This window comes from Platichthys flesus, chromosome 19, assembly GCF_949316205.1.
Source record: "Platichthys flesus chromosome 19, fPlaFle2.1, whole genome shotgun sequence".
NCBI lineage: Eukaryota > Metazoa > Chordata > Actinopteri > Pleuronectiformes > Pleuronectidae > Platichthys > Platichthys flesus.
This window is the reverse complement of record NC_084963.1, coordinates 12,251,499-12,274,891: the sequence shown is the minus strand read 5'-3', so window position 1 is coordinate 12,274,891 and position 23,393 is coordinate 12,251,499. Positions and strand designations below refer to the sequence as shown.

Sequence of the window (23,393 nt, the reverse complement as noted above, 5' to 3'; positions counted from 1 at the left end):
CTAGTGCATTAAAAACCTTTCTGTGCATAAGAGCTATTACTTACTGCTTTTTGTTTTTGAACGTGATCAACATATTTCAGCCATTCCCAAATGAAATTGGCATTTTTCCCACGAAGGTTTCAACTGTAAACAGCTGTCTCAACTCAGTGCAAACATGACGACAGTGTTAAATGGAGCATGGGTGTTAGGTGAGCTTGAATAAATGTGCATTTGACCTTTGTCAGCTCTGTCTCCCTCTGCACTGACAATTGTAAGTATATTAACCTTCTGGGTGCTGGTCTGGAATCATTATAAAAACAACAGCATGTCAGAGAACACATTAAAACTATCTACAAGAGTAAATCCTGTGCCAGTGCAGTTTCTCAGCGTGTGTGAAGTAAAATGGAAAATTCCTAACACCAGTGACACATCGTAGTACTAGACTTTCATGTGAATGCCAAAATGAGAATAAACTAGCTGGACTGAAAATGGTTGACGTCCTCACCCAAAAGGAAACAGTGAGGACACATTCAGAAAGTATCAAAGCCAAACTGCTGTGTTAAAAGGACCCTATAATATTTAAATTGTTTGGGAATCTGATCTGGATGCCATAAGTCTCCCTATAGGGGAACTGGAGGAGGTTTCTGAATTAAGATCAATACAAGCATCAGGTCTCAATAGTAAGAGAATATTTAAAAAATAAAAGACACAAAGAAATGTGTCCTACTAAGATAATCATCTTCAGTATCTCCGATGTCTTTCCAGACCCTGATAACTTATCACACAATGTAGACTATCAATAGATCTCTGAATTCTTCCTTGTTGTTATTCCCTTTCCCTTTACTTTGTTCCCTTTTGTTCATTTCAGCAGGACATTGGAAGTCGATATATCAAATAACACAGTGACCTGAGATATTACAGCATACACGTCGGATACTCCAGTTGCTCAGTTTGGAATTTTTTAATCTGAGCTGCAGCCATGGCTCTGTTTCCCACTTGAAACCGTAAACCAGCTGAATGTTCCCGACACTTATCTGTGTTTGAAGTCTTGTTTATATTTATCGCACGATTCTTATTTTGCATGGAAAGCGAAGGTATTTAATCTTGTGCAATCCTGCGTAAGTGAGGACATTATCTAATTCCTCTAGTGGCACCAGGTGAAAGTCTGACTGCAGCTTTCTCTCTTCAGCTTCTTAAAATAAAAGGGGGTGGTGGTGCACCCCTTGCAGACAAGGCTCGCCCTGTAGGGTTTGGATCGTAAGACAGCAGGAAATCTGGCTTTGAGCAGGACAGACAAGAGGAAATAGTCACTGGAGACACAGAATAATTGATATCCTTTGCCGGAGGGTCCGAGTCCAGGGTTCGGAGCCCAGACTGCTGCTGGTTTAATGGTGAAATGCCCTCACCGTCTCAGGTGTAAATCAGTCCTGCATTAGATTGGCTAAAAAAGTGGAAATCAGCAGGGCTCCAGGTCCACAGAAACACAAATGAGATCCATGTATCTAAGCGAGGCTGCTCTGTTAGTCCTTTTGTTTTTCAATTTGGTTTGTTGTTATATGAATGTTACAACTGGAATGGAGCAGTTTTGCTCTTTTGAAAATCTTAGTTTTTTTCATCTTTACTTCATCTCTGCTTCAAGCACAGAACCAAAAGTGAGATTTGATTTGAAAGAAAAACTAAATATTGAGAAACGGACAAATGGTAAGGGTACAAGACTTACATAATACAGAAATATGTTAAGAGTTAAGAAACTACGCATCCCAGAAACCAGTGCAAATGATCCCGGCCAACAACCTCAAGCCACTTCTAGATTTTAACCCTTGATTTTCACCCCTTCAGTCTCTTTTCCTTTCCCTTTAGAAAACGAAAATAAAAAATAATATAAATATAAAAAGGGACACAGAGGCATAATTTACCTTGTCTGTAGTCTGGATCTGAGGAGGCCACTGAGGGGCTTTCACTGGATGAACTGTAATCACTGTTGTACCGCTGGTGGGTGTGGACTGGGTCTGAGGGGAGGATAGTTCAAATAAATCATAAAACACAAACCATGCAGCAGTTTTAGTAAATAATCGATGAAATAAGTAAATGAAACAAACATAACCTCCATGCACATTAGATGACCTACAATGGTTACATGGAATCGTTGGCCGTTTGTTTGTGGGGAATGTTAAAATAAAGCCATTTGTTCTTAAACGTCAAACAACAGAGAATTTTACAAAAACATCTTTCACAAGACTTTGACGGCATGAAACTGACGAGCGCCTGTTTTCTTTTACAGGACTGTCTCTGTCACCTATAACCCAAACCGGTAGACCGAGACACACAGAGCAGGAATTAGTCATGCTGTTGATAAACACTCCTGGTGAAAGCCATGTAACTTCACTGGAAAGCAGCTTTGGCACAAGTATATGCAGGCAAGCCTCCTTTCGGGTTAACAGAGCATTTTGCTGAGGGTGTAATCTCTCGTCTTGCTTGACTGGGTGAACCATAGCAAGTACAGACCAGTTCACCACAACCATTTCCTCATCTCAGAGGTGCACTGCCTCATCATCTCAATAATGGACTCAGATTTTGGTGCAACACAGGAAAACAACATGAGCAAACATCCCGAAACAGTCTGAGCCTAGACCTGATGTGCCTCGTGAGCCTCTTCCTTGTACGTGGAACCTGAAAGTCCTGCTCCTCAGTACCAGCTGCATAGCTCGTCTGAGTGGCATTCCCCAGTCACTGCTCAGGCATTTAGGTCGCCAGCGTTTCACAGCACAACAGTCTTCTCTTTGTAATGATGTCTATCTTATTCAAACATCATAAAGAAAAAAAAACATCAGGGCCCAGCAGCAACTTTAATTTTACTAAGAAGAAGGAGGAGAACAGGTCACCCAAAATAGGTTTCCATCATCTGCTGTTTGGTGACTCATTGGTTCCTCGACTGCTTTAAAAGGTTCAGAGGACCAGACAATGTTTTTACAATGACACCCATAAGAGAGACATGCATCACTTGCCCTACGCTGTCCACAATTTTGGTCAAGAGTCATCAGAATGTTTCGAGAAATCTAAAAAAATATTTTAATTAAGTAAAAAAACAAAACAAGGATCAGCATTTCATCATGACCTAAAAAAAAAACCTCAGAGCACATGGAGGAAGGCGAATCGTAGAGGGTCACAGCTAATTAGAGAGATTAACACAGAGGTTTTGCAGATAATGTTTGAGTGAGTGAGCGACGGGTCTAGATAAACATGTTCCGCATCCCTCCCTCTCTGTGCTTCTCCCCACAGACGTCTTTTGTTTATTTGCAAGGCAAATTGAATAATAATGGATAAAAGATGAAGAAAGATAAACCCTACATCCTTTAAATGAGTATGAATGGTAAAGTACCGTCAAAAACATCTATAGATAAATTCCAGAGCGAGGAGGATTGTAGGCACTTTTAGAATTCTCTACAATACTTAGTTCTATCAATTAGAAGTCATTATTAGAAGTCACATTTGTGTAAATATCTTATGAGGATGTTGTTCAACACAATAAGCCAATAGTTTTTTAATCTCAATTTATTTTAAAGGGCAGAGAACGTAAACTGACGCATATTTTGTCATCTACCTCTGAAATTTCTTACCCAAGAATGACCCTCTCAGCTGACATAGTTGCAACACTTCCATATCACAACATGCCATTGAACGCACCACCGATTATGTTTAAATGAAACGCTTTGCTATGTGTTAGGCTTCCTTCTTGGCTGAACTCAGCTTAGGAGGTAATTTATACAGACTTACTTCCTACTCGGCTCTATCATGTTTTCCTTACTGAAATCAGACCCACTTGCTGGAAAGACCTGCACTTATCTCCCTCCTCCCTTTAACCTTATCTTCTTGTTACCTCTTCCGTGACCGTGTTTCTTTAGTCCCCCTCTCCCCGATTCCTCAAAAAAACTGATACTTTGACACCAGTTTTCTCTGAGAACATAAACAGACTCCACAAGCTTTGCCTTTTTGGGGTGTTCAAGCTGAGAAGAGACACAAACTCAGGCCGTGAGGTTATTTAATTTCTGGTGGTCCCAGTGGGGAGGGAGGAACTCCCTTTAAAGCGTAGGGTAATAGCTTACAGGAACCCCTCAAGTTTCCAAAACGTTAACATGCCTCAGAAGAAAAGAATAACAGACAGTGTACAGTTACAATTTTAAGAGCAGGAAAAAATAATCATTAATTTATAAATGCCTGTTAACAGCATTTCCATATTTCTTGTGAATCTTGTGTTGAACATGTTTCATGATGTAAAGAGGAAATGAATCAAGCAGCTGATTAAAATGGATAAAAAAAGCCTTATTATAAAATCCCTGGGAGCACTCTATAATCACTCCTGTTGTAGCCTCCGGAGTCAGCGAACCAAAGATAATTATGAAAATTTGGGGGCTGTGCTTTTTGTGAGAAAACCTTCCCCCGGGGAAGGGGCAGTGTTCTGTGTTTGTTGTCCATGCTGGACCAGCCCGGCTGAGAGCCACATGACCCGCTGCCAAGTGCCTGAAAAGTCCAATAACGTTAGGAATTCCCTCATCCGCTACGCATGACTCCAATTACAGTCGGTAGGTCTAAGAGGAAACTTTCTACCGATTCAAGCAACTTGGCAGCAAAAAAAAATTAAGGGGAGGAGGAGGGGGGGTGAGACATGGGGGACAAGATACAAACATGCCCATGCACACACAGGCATGCACGCACACGACATTTAGTAATGTTCCTCTAATCCATATTTATAGGGTTTAACATATTTTTTTAAATACACACACAAAACACAGAGAAGCAGTTGGGTGAAACCTGAGAGCACTGACCACTGCTGCGCCATCACTTTCCTGTAGAAAAGAACAGAAGAAAGTAAGAAAGAGGGAGAGAGAGAAGGGGGTCTCTGCCAAGTACATCCAGGCCCGCAAATGGTCTGTGCTTAATTAGGCCCCATTCATATTATAGCAAAACAGAGCTGGGATGGAATACAACAATATTTTGCCTCAGTCTTTGTCTCTCTCAGTCACTTCAGATGGAATAAAACATTCCTCTTTGTCAGCATGGAGTCTAACATCAATCTAAGTTTTATATTAATTAGAAGAGACTGACACAGAAAACAAACACGACCCTGTCAATCTTCTCAGCAAACACAAACTCACACACACACACACACACACACTGTGATATCTTGGACATTAAACAGGGGCTCGCCACCAATTGAATTTTCTTGCTCTAACACTCGGCCAGTTGGAGAAGCTTAACTTCTTTCTTTACACAATCATATGAGAGAGAGAAAAACATAGCGTCCCTGATTACAATCGGCAAAAGGCAAACGGGGAGGGTTGGAGAGGAAGGAGTTGCTGAGGATAAAAAGCCACAGTTGAGGAAAAGAATGCTTGGATGGTGGTTTGGTCAGCATAAAAAAAGGCCAAAACATTGCCCTAAAATCAGGGAGACTTGACGTTGGGAGGTAGAGAATTGGGGGTGGAAGAGGAGGTGAAAGTCAGTGGTTCACTGGGTGAAACCTTCACTGCACCCCCCAGCAGACCCATGTAGCCACATGTGACTCTTTGCATACAGCTTGCTTGCATATGGAGACTTTACTAAGAATTCAATAAGCTCTTGAGGAACATGTAAAGCTCTTGGGCATGACTGCTGACATATTTAACAATTGTTGGTTGGGGTATGTGTGTGAAATTCTGTGTGCATGCATGCTCTTGATTGATTGTGTGTGTGTGGGGTTATTAACTATATTTGCCCATATTACTTATATTTGTTTGTTTACAGCCATATGTAAAAAAAGAAAAGAAGAGAGGGACCTTGTTTTATAGCAGGTGTGACAGTAAGCAGCGGGCTAGAATCAAGCTGGCCTGTAATTAGAATTGACAATTTGCAAACCGCTCTACCCGTGACTCATATATTCTGTCTAAACAGTGCTGCCCAGCCACCACCATTGATACTGCATTCATGCCAGCACCCAGCTCCCATACCACATGGTAGTTACAGATGGACACATAACCTGCAAACCAGCCCCGGGCGTCTGTCTGCTCACGTCATCCTTATCCACGTCACGTATTCACCTCTCAGATCGACCCAGCTGATGCCTCTCTGCATTCTTCTTTCGCTCAACCAGCGTTAACCACATGATAAATTCATATCATAAAAGGCATATTCACTGTTGCTGTAGCCTGAGCACTACAAGTCCTGACAAAGCACCGGCACCGCACATTACACAATAACGACACATGAATCGGATGTGTCACAAAAAACCCATTATCTCGAAATAATAATGAATTCATGCGTGTAATCTGCTCTGATGACGAAAAGCAAAAAAGGTGCGGAAAGGAATGATTGTAGTGAAGCTGTAACTGCGTTTGAACATTTTGCAGGTTGAGTTGGGGGAGGGAAGGATTTCAGCTCGTTCGGCTCAGATGTGACACTCAGTAGCCTATCATTTAAATGTGAGTGGATCACGGTACTTATTAATTAATCAATTACAATCATGTGCATAGTGCTTATCTGAGATTCAAGCAATATCAGACAGCCATTATATTGAACAAATCAATCGTATTATAAGCGTCACACCTCATACTGAGAGACCATGAGTGACGATTATTCTTAGTCAGTGGTGAATTCCCCTCCTACTATCAGCAAAAGCCAAGGACAGAAATAGCTGTAAAAGAAGGAAAAACCTTGAGAGATAAATTCCATCCATGAATGCTTTCTCACCTCCGAACACTTTGCTAATCACAGCACAAAGAGGGTGGGATAGACAAATTTAGGATTTCAGAAAGTTATAGAAGTTGCTCAACTCAGCCGCGAAATGTAGAGACGGTGTTGGCATGAATCATCTGACAAAAACTCCTGGGGAAGCACACTGGCTCCATTAGAGCCAAGTCCCTTGTATCAGTTTGATTTACACACTGTCCCAGTAGCATCAGACACACTGTAAATTTCAAAAGGAACTTCTCAGACATTAACCCATAAAACTTAACCCTGAGGACTTAAAATCAAAGCATAAAAGCACGTTAATGCATGTTAAGAAAGTGCACTCACCATCTACTGCGTGCCTTAGCACCTGAAGTTTCCTCTGTCTCTCCTTGATCCTGTCATAGGCGCCAGGAAGGCCTGAGCCCACCGACATGGCTGAATGGTGATGAGGCTTCCTGCTCTTCAGCCCCGTAAACTCAGGGTAGAAAGAGTCCTTCTCCCTGGATGGCCTCAATGCCAATTTGTGCCTCCCTATAGAGTGGGTACTTAGAGCAGAGCTGCCCCTTCGAGCATCCTCCAGTGCCCCAAAACGAAGAGCATCTGGGTCTATGCAGGCCAAGTCAACAGAGGAAGCCCAAGTCTTCCTGGCTTGAATGGGGCCTAAATCACCAGTGTGGTAGGGTAAAGACCTCCGGTCCAGTTCCACCGGCCGGCCTTTTTGCTGTGGGTGAAGAGGGTGCAGGTAGGGATAGGAGTGCTGGTGGTGAAGTGAGGGGTGTTTGGAGTAAAGTTCCGTGGGGGATTCGGAGCTGTGGTGATAGTCAGACAGGTGATACTGCTGGGCTGCCCCCTCCTCGCCCTTCAACAGGCCCTGTAGGGATCCCATGGAGCGACTGAGGCCCCGGTTAAGAGATGTCTGCTCCTGAGTCCTGGCTCGATAGCGCTCCAGAACCCTGGGGGCGGCGCTCCTCCCTGAGAACAAGGGACAAACAAAAGTTTGAATAAACCTTACGCTGCAAAATGTTGCAAATCACAAACTAAAACACACAATTATTAACTGGAATACTGGCAAAGCATATAGAGATATATTCTGAAGGAAAACACTCCCAAACAAACATTATGTGTTAACATTATGTGAATTTATTATGTGAGAAGGGATAATCAATGATTTTGATTTGAATAAAGTCGAAGTTCTGACTGCATCAGCACGACACAGTAACTAAACACAAAGCTGTCGGCCATAGACGTCCCCTGCTCTGATGCCCTCCCTGGCCCTCTACAGCCCGAGCACCTGCTGCCGGCCTCTCACAGCCCCTCTACTGAAAGATTCAGTGCTGCTACTGTAAATGAATAATTGGATAGGCATTCAGCACGTCCTCAGATTCCCCAATCAGAGCGTGAAAGGGATACAGCAGACAATGCAAACGTGTGACCAGCCTGACGTGGCCTCCCCCTCTGATTAAATGATGGTTTTGTGCAGCACCACAACCACATGTTGATAAATGCTTCCTTCCACTGTTGTGATCCTGTTCTGAAACCAAGAGCTTTGTTTCAGAAACTTCCTTCTTGAATTCAACATTTTCATTTCATTATGTCAGGCCCTAACCAAATGCAGCAGAATCAGAAGCAGCAATAGGAAGTTACTGTTGTGAAGCCCCATGCGGATGCAATGTAGCTGCATTCATTTAGTTAAATAAGACAAAGTAAACCAACAAAAGCACAAGAAAAGGCAATTTAGGAAACACGATGTGCGGCTCTGAGCTTTAGGGAGTTCCTACTGTGTATGCACGTCTGTTTTGTGCTGTAGCTTATTTCCCCCCCATTACCTAAAGACAAACAATAGAACAGAGTAAACTGTGCCACAATAACAAATCATCCAGCCCATCAATCACTCCTTTATTTTGTATTACTAAATAATGAATGTGGATTTCTTTGACTGTATAATCTCCACCAATGACGGCTCAGGAGGCCGACGTGTGCATGACAAGAGCAAAAAACAAGACGAAGGGATGCAGAAATGAGAGAGCAGAGGGAGACGCTAGGTCCTGTAAAAATGCTGCATGTGGTGGTTTAATCTACAAAGCACATGCTCAGTCTTAACACATCAAAGATGGAGCCCAGGGAGGCACACAAGGCACAGAAAAACATCACGGTGTTGCCATCATATGGAAGACAGCGGCGATGAACTGGCAAACATAAAAATATCTATCGTGAAAACAAAAGACAGACAATGTCTGAGTTCCCTTAGCAGCAATTACAACTTGAAAGCACTGGAATACAGAAGGGAAGGAGCCGCTCCTTGAGAAGAAGGACGTTCAAGAACTGAGTAATACTCTTTGCATGTACTTTCCCTGGGGCGGGCTGCAGCCGCAGAGACAAAGCACTGATACAAACAGCAGCAGCAGCTTCACTGGTGACTCCAAAATATGCATCTGTAATCAATGCCATACCATGCTTACATAATCGGGAATAAAGCCATGCTCGCTCTGTGTTCTCCTCGCCACGGCCTGGAAAAATGCCGGAGTTCTCTCAGAAAACCACTGGGAGGATTTGGTCATATTTTCCTGAATTAAATACGATTCAAGGTTGTACTTCTGCTGCTTTTAAAATCTTTCCCTCCAGAAAGCCAGGACATGAGCGATGAATAGCTTGACAACCGGGAAGGCATCTAGATCCAACTTTTAATATATAAACAATATATCCAACCACACACCATCAACTGATCAAAGCCTTGATTACTTTTTGGATCTAAATATCACGTTAAATATTCTCATCATTATCTCAAAATAACCTACTTATCCAGAGTCTGGTGACTTGTTCCGGTTCCAGGCTCTGATACATTTTGTCACTCACATGAAGATAAGGAAGCATATGGGTGGCCTGCTTTGTATTAAACAGAAACCATTATCATGAACTACTGGTAGGAAATAGATTTAAAATCACTGCGTAAATAAATTACTTTCTACACCATTAAAAACTTCCTCTATACATGTAAAATTCAGATCTAGTTGCCCTGTGTTGAGTGTGCGAGGGCAAGCTCATCTTACCCAAGGGTAAACCTTTTCCCCTCAGCCTCTCTCGAATCTCCTTACTCCGCTCCGGAAGAGACTCTCTATCAGTCAACAGACCGTCCAGCTGAGGAAAAAAGACAAAGACAGGGGAAGTAAAGGGAGTGAAAACAAAGATGGAGGTAAGAGAGTTTTTTCCATTTGACAGTCATCCATCCTAAAATTGTGGTCGAGCATCACTAGCCCCATTATCTGAGCAGTTAACTCGCAGGTTTTCTGGAAGATTCTAAAAGATAGACAATAGACAATTGAGGGTTGTGTTGTGTTGTAGTTCCATGACTTAAGTGTGTACCTGAGAAAGGCTGCCCAGTACCAAGCGGACCAGTTTTCGGATGTAGGAGAAGGGAGGGTCACAGGTGGAGTTTCGGATGTGTTTGCTGCAGATGTCCAGCACCGTGCGCAGCGACATTCGACTTATTGTGACGTCATCGCACATGTTGAGGAGCAGGCTGTTCAGGTGTTCCCCCAACTTCATAGGCTACATCACAAACAAAATCACAGATAACATACAGTGATGAGAGCAGGTACTCATCAAGGTACTGTTGAGTCTTAGGCATCTCTGAAGCTGATATCTGTATCATCATGTAGATTTCTTTGTGTTCAGATAACGAGGCACAAACCCACAACCTACTTTTAAATCTCCATCTATGAATGAATTTCTTCTGAATTATGACTTCATTCTCGTAAAATTAAATTTCTTCTCCTACGTAAAATACTTTGCATTGTACACAGAAAAAAAACATTTTCATTAATGTGGATTTTGTGGCTTTGGCTCAGAGAAGTTATCTGACTCAGGGGTTGGTGTTGCAGAGTGAATAAGAGTATTGCCAAGATATATATACACTCCTGTGTTTTCGTTTCCAAAAGAATAAATGTTTATGATCGTCCATCTCCTGACGAAACATCATAAGAGGGAGGTGTTTGAGGAGGCTAAAAGTCTTCTACAACTATCTACAGCTGAGTATCACTCTCTTTTTTATAAACTCACTTTTGAGTAGTCCAATCTCTGCTGAAAATCTTCACTGTAATTCGTCCAGCAACTATACCCAGCCGACATATTCTGCTTCCCTTGGAAGCATGCCACATTACTGAGGCTGGAAGTGGTTGAACCTCTGTTTCACTAAGAATCTCCAGAGTTTCGTTGCATGACTGAAAGCAGCTTTGGACTTAAAGTGTCTGAATAGCCAGGGTTTCAAATGCATGTCTTTTGCTGGACACTTCTTTCCATTGTTTGAATGCGTCAGAAATTATAACATGTTGTATTTGATTTTAAGATTGTTACAAACTACAGCGATGTTTGAAGAAAATTATACGATTAGAGATGATTGAGCCTGAGCTCTTAAGTAAAGCGAAGCGGATGAATAACTATGAGTGCAAGTTACGTTGTCTCCCTGTGGCCGGCACTTTCTCACAGTTCTGAACGCGCCATGAGGATTGGGTTTTACACCTGGCTTGCTCTTACTGAGATATGAACACATTGTGAAAGAGGACTATTTGCACATTCAAATCTATTCCAGAGTGCGTAGAGCTTGCACGTTTTTCTTATCAAGATGGGACATTCAGATAAAGATAAAAAAGGCAGATGCTGAGAAACTGCTGCTTTCAGAAAAGTTATGAAGCATTTGGGCTACATTAGTATGACTGAAATATGGAACTCCTTGAAGTATTATAAATTGTGTGTTACCACACACTTATTCTACACACTATGCACATTTTCATGATGCCAGTGTGATGTGAAAATTAAAACTTGAGTTTTGGTTTATGTCCACCTCACTCACATGGGAGATATTATCAAACCTTGACAATGAATTTGCTTTGGATTGTTAACTGTTTCAGTTTTTAATATGCAAAGTGGTCCCTCCTGATAGTCTCTTTTCCTAGTTTCAGTCCGGTTGTAGTGAAAGGGTTAGTTTTTGAAAGCATAAAGGCCAAAATCATTTGTTGAGTTTATTGGAAATGAATTCATTTCCGTCATCATCATGAGGTTAATCACGAAATGTATATGTTTCCTTATTGTATCCATTTGTAGGACAGTGTCTGTAGTTATGATTTACCTGACTTTGGGGGATCTCGTAATCCGCTCCCCAGAACAGGGTCATCCCCAGAGAGTACATGTGCATCTGTAAAAACAAAAAAACAATTCTTACGTTACAGAAGCTCTTACGCCCATCAGTCCCCTTAAAGTTAAATCAAGTTCTCACTGAGTTTGACTGATTGTCCCTGTTGTTTTTTGATCAACAGTCAAAAATTATACATGGGGAAAATTGTAAAAATGTGGAAAAAAAATATTGTGCTAATTTAGAGAAAGTGAAAAAAACATTCAGATTGCTTCGAAACCAAACCAACAAACGGACAGAGGGGAAAACATAACCTCCCTGGTGGAGGTAATAAAAGTAAAGAAATAGAAAGATGAGTAATATAAAGGTTTTGATGCATTCAGATTCACTAGGCATTGAACCCTGTTGAAATAAGTCGAACTTTCTCATGTGTATGACAGAGAGAGACAGACCAGTGCTCACTAACTGCTGGTGTAATAAAAGGAATTCATTCTTCTTCTCTGGGAATGAAAAAAAACAGGGGCTTTCAGTCTAAATCCAAAAACATTTTCCATTTTCCTGTCCTTATTACTCTGCACTCATTACTTGGAGAGAAGTCACTTCCCCTGAATGTTGAGCTTGGTAGAGGAAAGAATAATTCAGGGATTGCCAAAGAATGCAGCACACTCGTCTAGGTCTTTTAGGAGCAGATCTCAAAACGCAAATTTAAAAACGCACTCGCGCCTTCAGAAAATGTGGAAACTTATAAGGCTCCCTTTAAATGCAGCGATAACCACCGCACAAGATGAGAATAAGTGAAAGGAAAAATGGGGGCATTCGCAGCTGACGTATATTTACCCAGTGTCTGATAATGAGAGAAACAGATTATACTTTCTACACTGAAATAACTTGGCTGGGGAGACGGGCCTAGGGCTGGAAAACTGACTCAGCACAAATCTGTGTTGAGGTCTGCGGGGCTGTGCCAGAAACAGGAATCCAGTCATGCAAGCTCTGGGCTCCTCCGCCAGAGGGGCAGGGATGAATTGTGGGGGGGGGGGAGGGATATGTAAAATAAGTCATATCTCGCAATGCAGGAAATAATAATATGGTTGCTCTTGTTCTGAATCTTGCTGTTGCACAATTCATCCATCACCACAAGAGAGGGTTTCTACAGCCATAACTCCAGCTTGAGCATATAATGACAAGATCTATTGGACAGAGTAGATCAAATGAAATTATAATAAATGAAAGAAAAGATAAAGCAGTTCACCAGTTGAACACAAACTATGTAGAAATATGTCAGTCGTAGGGAAGCTGGACGCAAAAAAAATACTTGTGCCTGCATATGTGCAATTTTATACCAAAGTGTCCTAACACATAAGCACTAACATAAGATGTGGGTGATATAATGCACAATAATGAAGCATTAGAAATTATACACTTGTACGATTGTGAGTTTCTTTCATCACATGGGTTGTGTTAAGTTTGTACCTTCTCAATGTCCGAGACTGAAGTCAAGGAAAGCCCCTCCAGGACCTCAGGGGCTGTGAACGCTCTCAAGTCCTGCTGGGTCACATATTCGTCCGTGAATGAGATGTTGCCCGAGGGCATGAGCAAGAGGGACCAGGGAGAGATGATGAAGCCCATGGCTGAAGGGTCTGGAGGGGGAAACAGATAATTAAACCACTGGAGATATGATCAGGAACAAAAACAGGATAACAAATACAACAACGTGTTGGAATTCCATTATTTGGATTCTTAGCAATTATCACAAAAACATACACGCACTGTTAAAGTGAAGTACTGTGTTTTAAAGCATCCAATATTGTCCGAGCATTAACTGCCTAACTGCAGACAAATCGGACCACAGTGAATGTTTCTCGCTGAGGCTTTTGGAGTTTATGGAAATTCAAGATGACTGAAGTAAACAAAAACACATGTTGCTTTCTTAGCCTGCAAGAAAATAACTGTTGAGGCATGGAAACAGAGAGGAACTGCTACACAGCGTAATTCTCTTTTCCTACAAAGCCACAGCCAGCACTTTGGTCAGAGAATGTTTTAAAAATACACAAAGGAATGTTTGAGCAGTGCTGCAAAATTCTTTTCTTCGACTGATACTCGACTCGGAGAGAAGCGCAGAAAAATGAACAGCCGAACTGGGAATCAAGGCACCAAATATCTGCTTTCGAAACCTGGAATTTACTATGTAAATACAAGTTTCCTGTTTAAAACACAAAGTGAACATTTGGAGATCCTGCTCAAAAGTAGAGTGGGTTACTAGGTGTATCCCACTCGGAACGTTTGCTCGGGAGAAGCAATAACAGAGCTGAGCAGAAGTTCATGACTCAGCCTGAGCAAATACTGTACGTTTTGTATTTTGGGATGAATTACAAAGGAAACAACTTTTTCTGCAGATAAACTGAACTGAAACCATACAGGATTTAACAGAACCACTCATGTAAATATCAGACTTGAATATGTACCATACAAGTGTACAATTGCAAGTTCTTTATCTGATAACAATGTTATTCATCGGCCTGATAAGTCGCTATCTGAGCTTATTAGGAGCATGGGAATTATCATGATCCATCACAGTGATAGGTCCTCCCACAAAAGTAGATGCTGACAAACTGCACTGTGAACCATGCATTCAATTCCCACAGCAGACACGCCACTGGAGAGTGACAGATGTGGAGAAGTAGATAACCCCGGTGAGTTCCACAAACACAGCAGAGCAGAACGAAGACGAGGTAAACAGGAGACGAAGAAACGGACAAATGTAGAAGGCACTGGTTTCTGTATGATCCTACATAATATGAAGATGGGAACATGAGGAGGAATCGCTCTGACAAATCTGAAAAGTTCACACATCACCTATTCAAACAAATCAGTCAAACAGTAACCATACACTACTGTTTAACCACAGGGGAAATGTGTGCTAATGGTTAAGTGTTCGACAAGGTGACTCCACTCACAATATTTGGAAAGGTAAATTTAGCCTCCATACAACACAGCAGAACACACTGACAGAAACAAAAAAATAAATCTTTATAAGTCGGAAACATAGCACAGTATTTTATTGTTGTTATGCTATTTTAAGTATAAACCAGCGAAGACTCAACTTCTCCATGACTCTTAATAGCTGAATAGGTCATCTAACAGATGAAAATGTTTTAAATGGCCACCATTATTTATCCACTCTTGTGGTAAACATACTTCTTTACATAGCTCGGTGACTATATAATAGCTGGTTCCAACATCTGCTCTTCAAATTTTAGCCTCACTCAGCAGTCTAAAACTGTACGTGTACACGAGAGGCCACAATTTGCTCAGTATAGCTACACAACTACACACTGGAGGAAAGAAAGGGGGAGGGGTAATCAACCATCACAATCACTGCAGCACAATGTCATGCGCAGATTAATTCATCTAAAACCTCGGTTCCCAAACTGGGGTACATGTACCCCCAGGGGTACGCAAAGTGGTTCAGGGGGTACATGGGGAGAACATTTTATTTGCGTTTTCAAAGTGAAAAAGACCATTACATTTTCAAACTGAGCTATAAATAATCATGCATTATTAAATAGTCTAAATAGCCAAGTCGCATTGCCAAAAATACTCATGTATACCCATAATCTGTAAAATAATTACACTGCCAATAAAAGTTACAGGTAGGTTAGTGACCGTTAGTAAAAACGAGGGATGGGCATAATTAAGCGACAATCGATTAATTGATCCTTAAGAATTTCCTAGATGACATTTTGTCATAGACATAATTCTGTTGCGTTCACTGCCAACACTGCAAAGCTATACGTCTCCATGAGCGCCTGAGGAGTCCACTGCTCTCTTCAAGTAGGAGGTCTAGCTCCAAAGCTAGCCCCTTCGGACCCAGACAGCGCTGGCTTTGGGTGAGGGGTGACAACCACCGGACTGAGAGGTCGAGAACCGTAAAATCCAGCTAGCTCACAGCGGCTAGCTGCACTCTCATCGGGGCTTAAGAGAACAGCAGCGCATATTTTCAAGTGTAACCAGTGAGCGGTTCCCGTTTAACTGCCACAAGAGTTGTTCACCTTGTAATAAAGACCTATATTTTCACTGCATTTTAACAGAGCAAATAGTGCATTTTACTATAAAATATTAACGATTAATCAAAAATCGATCGTTAATTCTCCTGACAATCGATTAGGAACTGACAATCATGATTAACAACTGATTGATAACTGACAATCAATAGATTCCAACAGCTTCTCACAAATGTGTGAGCCCAGAGCTTGCATGACCGGAATCTGTCAACAACTGTGGAATTTAAGGTCAAACCGATTACTTCAGGAACCCACGGTCCGATCTTGGCTACTTTTCAATGGCAACAATGAGGAATATTATTGTTGACTTATTTAAAGTTGACATAATCAGCAGCACCAATGTGTCGAATGGAAACGGCAACAACACCTTTGGCCTTTAATAAACATACAAGGTTGTGCGACGGCCTCTGACTCATATCCTGTCTGACGTCTCCATAGTTACGCTTCTGTTAGCCAGCCGTTGTGGAAGTTTCCTTTATTTACAAAGACCCACTGTCACAGGACAACTTTATCTCCCTCGGCCTTCAAGGACGACCAATGACTAATGAGGACGATACAAACACAACTACCCACACTACCATCTTACAAAAGATGCTGACAATTAAATAACTACACAGTTTAAATGTGAATCATATCATCTATAAAATAAAAGGTAACTTTAACGAGATGAACATTAACCTAGAAAGCAGTAACCTTCATGCCAGGTTCCTGCAGGTTGCAACAAATACAATTTTAGAACCTACGTATATCAACTATGACAGACAAGAAGGAATATCCATAAAAGTCCATGAATTATACTTCAACATAATTGACAGCAAGGTGAAGAAGTATAGAGCAGAGTAACCCTCATAAACTACAGGCTGCAACAAGTGCTCTGCGATAAATTCAGACCAGTGTGATTGTAGACTTTCAAGCTTGACTGAAGAAGTGTTAAATTAACTTTAACAATATAAAGGCCTACTTAAACCTACTCAAGACATAATAAGTAACATTTTCACATATTTAAGACGTTGTAAAGGCTAAAATCCAGTATATTGAATTAAACACAATGCATTACATGGGATTCGATATCGGGCAATTAACAAATGTTAAAAAACGGTTAGAAGAATTACAGAGAAGGTTGTTAAAAAAGTAAATAAAGGAAAGGTGGGACATAGGAAAGTGGTGTATGTAAGAAAGTGTTTTGTGCATGTACACTCATTCCAAGGAAACGTCTCTAAGAACTTGATTCCACATGTTCAATACCTTTATGAAAGAGTTCTTGGAGGCTCTCCGCACTCTGGCTGAGCACCGCCCAGACCTCCTCCTCCTGGAGCGGACCTCCTCGGACCTCCAGGGCTTCGGCCAGAGACACATGCATCTTCCCTGTGTACAAAGTGAAAAGGAGACAACTGATTTATACCAGACAATGATTACGCACACAAACACATAAATAAGCTTAAACCATAAAAACAGGAGAGAATAGCTAAAGCTGTCTGTGCTGCTATATGACAGGATCCTCTGGCACAAGGTAAGACGGAGAACATCTGCACCTCACATCATGTATGTCTTCTATACTTTTATATTTAACTTCCCAGGCTGGGTTGGGATCATTGATACATTTGGCACATTCAGTTCAGATCAACGTTTTGTTCTTTGTCATGCCCTAAAGTAAACTCCTGCATCAGTGTCTTATCCTTGTCTGCAGCGGAAGAAGAGCTACACATGCAGACACATCCTGCTTTACATGAGTTACTTTCAACTAAGTGGCAATGTCCAACTATTTTGAGTGTTACTCTGTCACAACCGGATAAAATGCTAAAATAAAACTTGACAGGCGTAGTTGAGATCAAAATGAAGGCTGAGTTCAAAGATGGGTGTGGTCGGAGCCATGACAACTAAGTGGGTTGAGCAAGAGAGTGTTTTCTTGTTGTGACTTCAATTTCTCATTTGCATGAGGAGGAATTTGTTGAGTGCAAAAATATGGTCGCAGCATTTCAGAGTTTCTATTGAGACAAAATAAAGTACATATCGTGCATAAAAGTCAGTGTTTCCTAAACAATTTTTTCCAGTTTATCATGCTTATCAAAACAACCCAAAACACAAAGTGCTCAGGAACGCAAAAGCACAGAGTAAAAGAAATCCCTCTCAATTAAAACAATTACAGAAATATTCTATTGCATGAAAAATAAGCTATTTAACTCTTGACCTCTGCAACATCATAAACATAGTGAGCGTGATTCATTGCTGCACTTTATCTACCTTGGTTTGGAGAATGATTTTGTCAGGGCATCATGATATGGACAGTTATTTCATTGGCCCCATTTTTTACTTTGTTTAAAAAAAGGTTTGGCCTAGCAGAGGTTATGATTGGCCTATTGGCCAGCGAGGCCTGTACCATTATGGAGGAAAATCTTTATGTGCATAAAAACAAACTATATGACAAGATTCTGCATAACCTCCAGTGCAAATACGAGGTCTTTTACAAGCCATTTTGCACAGCACCTAAATCAAGTGATCAGAAAAAGTATGCTGAGAGTTCTTGAATAATGAAACCTTGAAAACGCCCCAAGTCAATTCAAATACCTTTTTTTTTGTTCCTCCTCTTTATACGATACCTAAAAAAACAACCTTTGGTTCAGTGTGCAGGCACCAAATTTACCCGGCCAAGTGACAGTCATGGTACAATTTAACAAGAAACTTGTGAAACCGGATTTAACTGAAAACAAATCCATCATTTTAACACTGACAGCTTTTCTGATGTTCGGAACTTTTGAAGCTGATTTTTCCCGACAAAAATCTCAGCAAACCCACATTAAACACCACACTGAATCTAGTTGGACTTGTCTCATCCCAGCTGTTACTCATGACTTCATAAATCTAAAAAACGTTTAGCCCATGACTTAAAAGACAAAGCAAACGAAAAGACATCCAAACAGGAAACAAGTCTTAACCTTTATGCAAGAGCGAGCAAACATCAGCCATGTGTGGGATCAGTACCAGAGATTATGAGAGGACATTTGTTCATCATTCGTTGTCTATGGCACAACTTTCCACAACAACCTTAAAATAGTTTCCACAGTCTTTCAATGCAAAACTAAAGAGCTTGGCAGGTGCACAGATTTAGCTCCCAAAAAAAGAGCTTAACAGCGACAAGTGAAATGTGTCGGACTGTGTTCTGTGATATTGTTTTCTTGACGTTCTGCTAACAGCAATGCACCTGCAGGTTTGAGTCCTGGTCTCGGACCATATATTACATTACATTACATTTCATTTAGCTGACGCTTTTATCCAAAGCGACTTACAATAAGTGCATTCAAACCCGAGGGTACACACCAAGGACGACAAGAATCAAGAAAGTACAATTTCTTCAAAATAAAGCCAAACTACAAAGTGCTTTAAGTAAGTGCCATTTAAGTGCTACTAAAGTGTTAGTTTCAAAAGTTGTTAGTAGTTTTTTTTTAGTTTTTTTTTATTCAAGGTAAATATATGGCCATAATGTTTATTCGTTTGTTTATTCATTTGTTTCATATATTCACAGACGTTTGGTATCACGTAAAAGCACGAGCCACATTGCTCTGTGTAAGTGTTTGCAAGTCAACCAGAAGTCCATTCATTCTGGGAGCCTCTGTGCCTCTTCGCCTCACGTACATTGAAAAAATTTAAACTAAAAACTATAAAAAGGGGCTTCATGCTGTATGCTTTGGCAAAACTCATCACAATACTGGCTACAAATCTGTCAGGTCGGCCTCCTTATGGACCTACTGGTCATGTTTTAGCCACAATAATGCTTCATGCACATATTCCTCACATAAACTGTAAAGATGGCCGACCGGACTGCTCCCCAAAAGTGAAGCCAAAGACTCTTGATCACCACTTGGAAGCCTCAACAGTTTTTATGTAGTTTCAGGTCTTCCTTATCAGAATGTATGGAAGAGTTCTTTTTCTCATGAGTTTGGTTTTAATCAGTTATTTGCTGTAATATAACAAGAGTGATAACGGGAGGATTGACAGCTGAAACTGTCCCGTGATTGGTTGAACACATGTATTGACAAGACCTTGCTACCATGACTCCGTCCATGTGAAGGAAAGAAAATAAGCAGGGTTTGAAGATAGTTCTCTCTTTCAATTTAGACTGTCACTGAATTTGTTAAGAAATATAATCTAGGAACCAAATCTCACCTATTTTTTGACAATCTATCCAACAGTTCTTATTTCAGATATTCGGTCCAGAGAGGTTGATACAATGAAAACAAATTCAAAGTTGAAGTTACATTTTGAAACGCAGCATAACCAGTTTAGTTGCGTTGGCATAAAAAGACAAATCTGAGAATGGCACTCCTCTGAAAGCATCTTCCCATAAATGAGTCAGCAGCATTATTGGTGTCAGCGAAACGGATCTGAAGGAAATATGTGAAACAACATCCTTCCTGTGACGCGGAGAAGAGAGTTAATGAGGCAGAGGACTAATAGTTTATGCAGGAATGCAGGTTAACCATTCTAGTCCATTGGAGGCGTGAAGTGTGAGGCGAAGTGGGTTACTACCCATCTTGCTCATTACCCATGAGAATGGGGAGAGCCGGTGCTGTGAAGACCGATTGTTTTGTGGCCCTTGTTATTTCAGCAGAGACCTACAGTGGAATGTTTTTTATCCGTGCTGAGGCTGCGGCGCAGGCCAGCTCCTCTCTCATTGGACTATGGTCATACTCATTATTGAGGGGGCTTAGGAGGCAACGGCCCAAAACAGTGAGAGCAGACAGCCTTCCCCACTTCAGCGCCTCATTCTCTCCCTCTTTCATCAAACAGTGGGGATGTTTGTTCCTAGGTATTCCCACATATTCCCACACTATAACTAGAGCAAAAAAAAACAACTAAACATGGCTTAAGTCCGCTGCTGCTGCAAAGTGTTTGACAGTCAGTCACAAGGATTTTGAGAAAATAATCCTGGAAACGTGATAGTCTTCTTTACTCAGCACTTAAGTGAAGCTTTTCCTTTCCTCCCACCTTCCTGTCTGAGACACAACTGCAACCCATGAAATGAAACAGAAAACAACAACCTGAAACCTAGCACTTCGGCTGAATAACCCAGAAGGTAGAAACAATTTCAGGTTCTGCTTCCTTTCAATGTTCATCCCTTCTCCATTTGGAACGAAAAAAAAGGCCGGAGAAGCACATACATCTTTCTTTCCGTTATCCAAAATCTTAAAAAAACCCCAGAGTTGCTGCACTTTTGAAGCAATCACCCATAAAAACACGCCAGATTCCACTTCTTCTTCCAAAAGCATAACTCATAACACAAGATATGAGCAGGAATTTGCTCATATCCTCCAAACATCACAACTGTGGTCTCAGCTGGCAAACACATTTGGAACAGAAGCTGGCGAGGAGAGGATCTCGGTGCCAGCGCTGAGGTGAAGTCGATACGTGCCAGGAAAAATTCAACGACAAACTCTGAGTGAACCTCTCTTCCCAGAATCATAACGCATTGTGCAGGCGGCGAGAGCACATGAATACAAATTTCAAACACACGGCATCCAGGAAGGTCTGGATCTGACTGTCCTCTCGACAGGGGTAATGATGTAAGAAGTGATGTTTTCAGAGAACATCAACAAACCGAGAGCAGACAGCTGAAATGTTAAACTGCAGACGCACAGGTTAGGAACCTGACGCTAAAGTACCATCTTCAATGTGTTCTTCCCAGTGACACAAGTAGAACCACTGGGCCTGTGTTTACAGACATGCCGTCCTCGTGTTTCCTGTCAGGAAAACAGTAGCGGGAATGGTGCACGACACAACTGGTGACTCACCTAAATCAAAGGGTAAACCCAGTGGCTGGTTTTCATTAATTGTACCCCCGCTCACAACCGGGGCAATTTGCCCACACGCTTTTCCAGATTTTCTATTAAACGCAGGGTCTCCCCCCCCTCCCCTTGATGGACAGAACATTGCCCAATACATCACCGAACCCTGCATCTCCAGCTATGGAGCGGTTCTGTCTTAAGCCACCCTGGACGTTGGGTTTCTCAGCAGTGCCAGGGACGGGGGGGAGGAGGAGGAGGAGGAAGAAGAAGGAGGAGGAGGAGGAAGAGAGCCACGACTATCCATGATTATCAGCCCAACTCTGGACCGACAGCCCTCACTTCTCATTTTGGTCTCGACCTCATCCGCTCCATTTCTGTTAATCACAGGGTTGCTGTGAATACCGTGACATGCAGAGCAGGGTTTTGAAAAGAAAAGAAAAACCTCACTCCAGCTACCCCCCCCCCCCTTCTTCCGCCTCTTTACCCAACACACAAACCCAGCCCACTGGCCATTTTTCCTATGATGATGCTCACACCATCTCCACCAGAGCCACGCAGGACGGGAACGGATCATCTCGCTCCATCACATTGTTTCTTCCTTTAGTCTTAAATGACACAGATTCACAAAAGAAACATCCCGACCTTTGACCTTTGAGTCAGCTTTGCTACATTTCTATGGTGATGGGGGGGAGGGGGAGCGACTGGGCTTCTTGCAACCCCCCCCCAATAAAATGTTCAGCCAGCGCTGACACTTTTAGACTCTGGAGTGCAGCATGCATGTCGTGGTCAGGGTTGCAGAAATAATGCAGGAGAATGAACTTTGAAGAAGTTTGTTGGGTGGGACACCATGTTGTGGGCTCTCATGGCTGCTTCATGGGGGGGGGTCACTAGTGTGGTCAAAGATGCTTCATGTCATTTGTTGTGACTTCAATGCCACACACACACACACACACAGCAGAAGTTCCTGGTTAAACATAGAGAGTAAGAGTTTAAGTTGCTAACAGCCTTGCTAATGCTTTTTTTTAATCATGGGATAAAACAGACAAACAGACTTTAGCGCGGCAGCAGCAACCGACTCAAGCCCCTCAGCTTTCCCGGGGGAGAGAGAGAGCGAGTAGCTGACAGCGGCTACGCCAAACTTCGCTGGAAAAACGATTAACTTCACAAATAATAGTTTTTTTGAGCGGCTAATGGGAAACTTACCGGAGAGGACGAGCTACAGAAACACTCGGGAGGGAAAGGTTCGTACTCCGGCGAGGCTTATGTGTGCGCACACCAGCGGGAGCCGACGCCATCCCGTCCACAAAGCAACATCTTGGCTCCGACGCGGCGAGGAGTCACGCACAAACACAGCCGGGCAACAGGTCTTTCCTCCCGGTCCCCAGCGGTGACTTCGCCCTACGGAGACCAGCGGCTGCACGGCGGCTTTTCTCCTCCGGATTAAAAAAAGATAAAGTAATACAAAATCTCCACTTAAGCTCCGAAGTCGCGTTTGACGGCCACTGCTCGGCTCTGAGCGGCCGTGTTACTGCTGAGCAGCCGAGTAACCCCTCCCTCAGGCCGGGGAGCGTGGGCTGGCTGGGAGTGACTGGGAGTAACTGGGAGTAACCAGACACCTGACTGTCCACCGTCGTTTCTATAGTAACACACACACAGACACACAACTGGGAGGAAATGTTTGATTATGGAGAAGATGGTTTGATCAGTGTGAGTTTAGGTCACAAACCTCCCTCACCCTCTGAA

The 23,393-nt window shown here is 42.1% G+C and overlaps 1 protein-coding gene across 5 annotated transcripts in view; it reads right to left on the bottom strand.

Annotated features, from left to right (window-relative positions):
• Positions 1–23,167, bottom strand: part of ptpn13 (protein tyrosine phosphatase non-receptor type 13) — a 43,818-nt gene extending 20,651 nt beyond the window's left edge. For all 5 annotated transcript variants that reach the window (XM_062412932.1, XM_062412933.1, XM_062412936.1 and 2 more), the window contains exons 1-8: positions 22,854–23,167; positions 17,116–17,235; positions 13,280–13,446; positions 11,807–11,872; positions 10,045–10,230; positions 9,732–9,819; positions 7,030–7,656; positions 1,896–1,988 (exon numbers count right to left, since the gene is read on the bottom strand). In XM_062412932.1, coding sequence (XP_062268916.1) covers positions 1,896–1,988; positions 7,030–7,656; positions 9,732–9,819; positions 10,045–10,230; positions 11,807–11,872; positions 13,280–13,446; positions 17,116–17,230 — 1,342 coding nt within the window. In that variant the 5' untranslated portion in view covers positions 17,231–17,235; positions 22,854–23,167. The remainder of the gene's footprint in view (positions 1–1,895; positions 1,989–7,029; positions 7,657–9,731; positions 9,820–10,044; positions 10,231–11,806; positions 11,873–13,279; positions 13,447–17,115; positions 17,236–22,853) is intronic.
• Between the last annotated feature and the right edge of the window lie 226 nt (positions 23,168–23,393).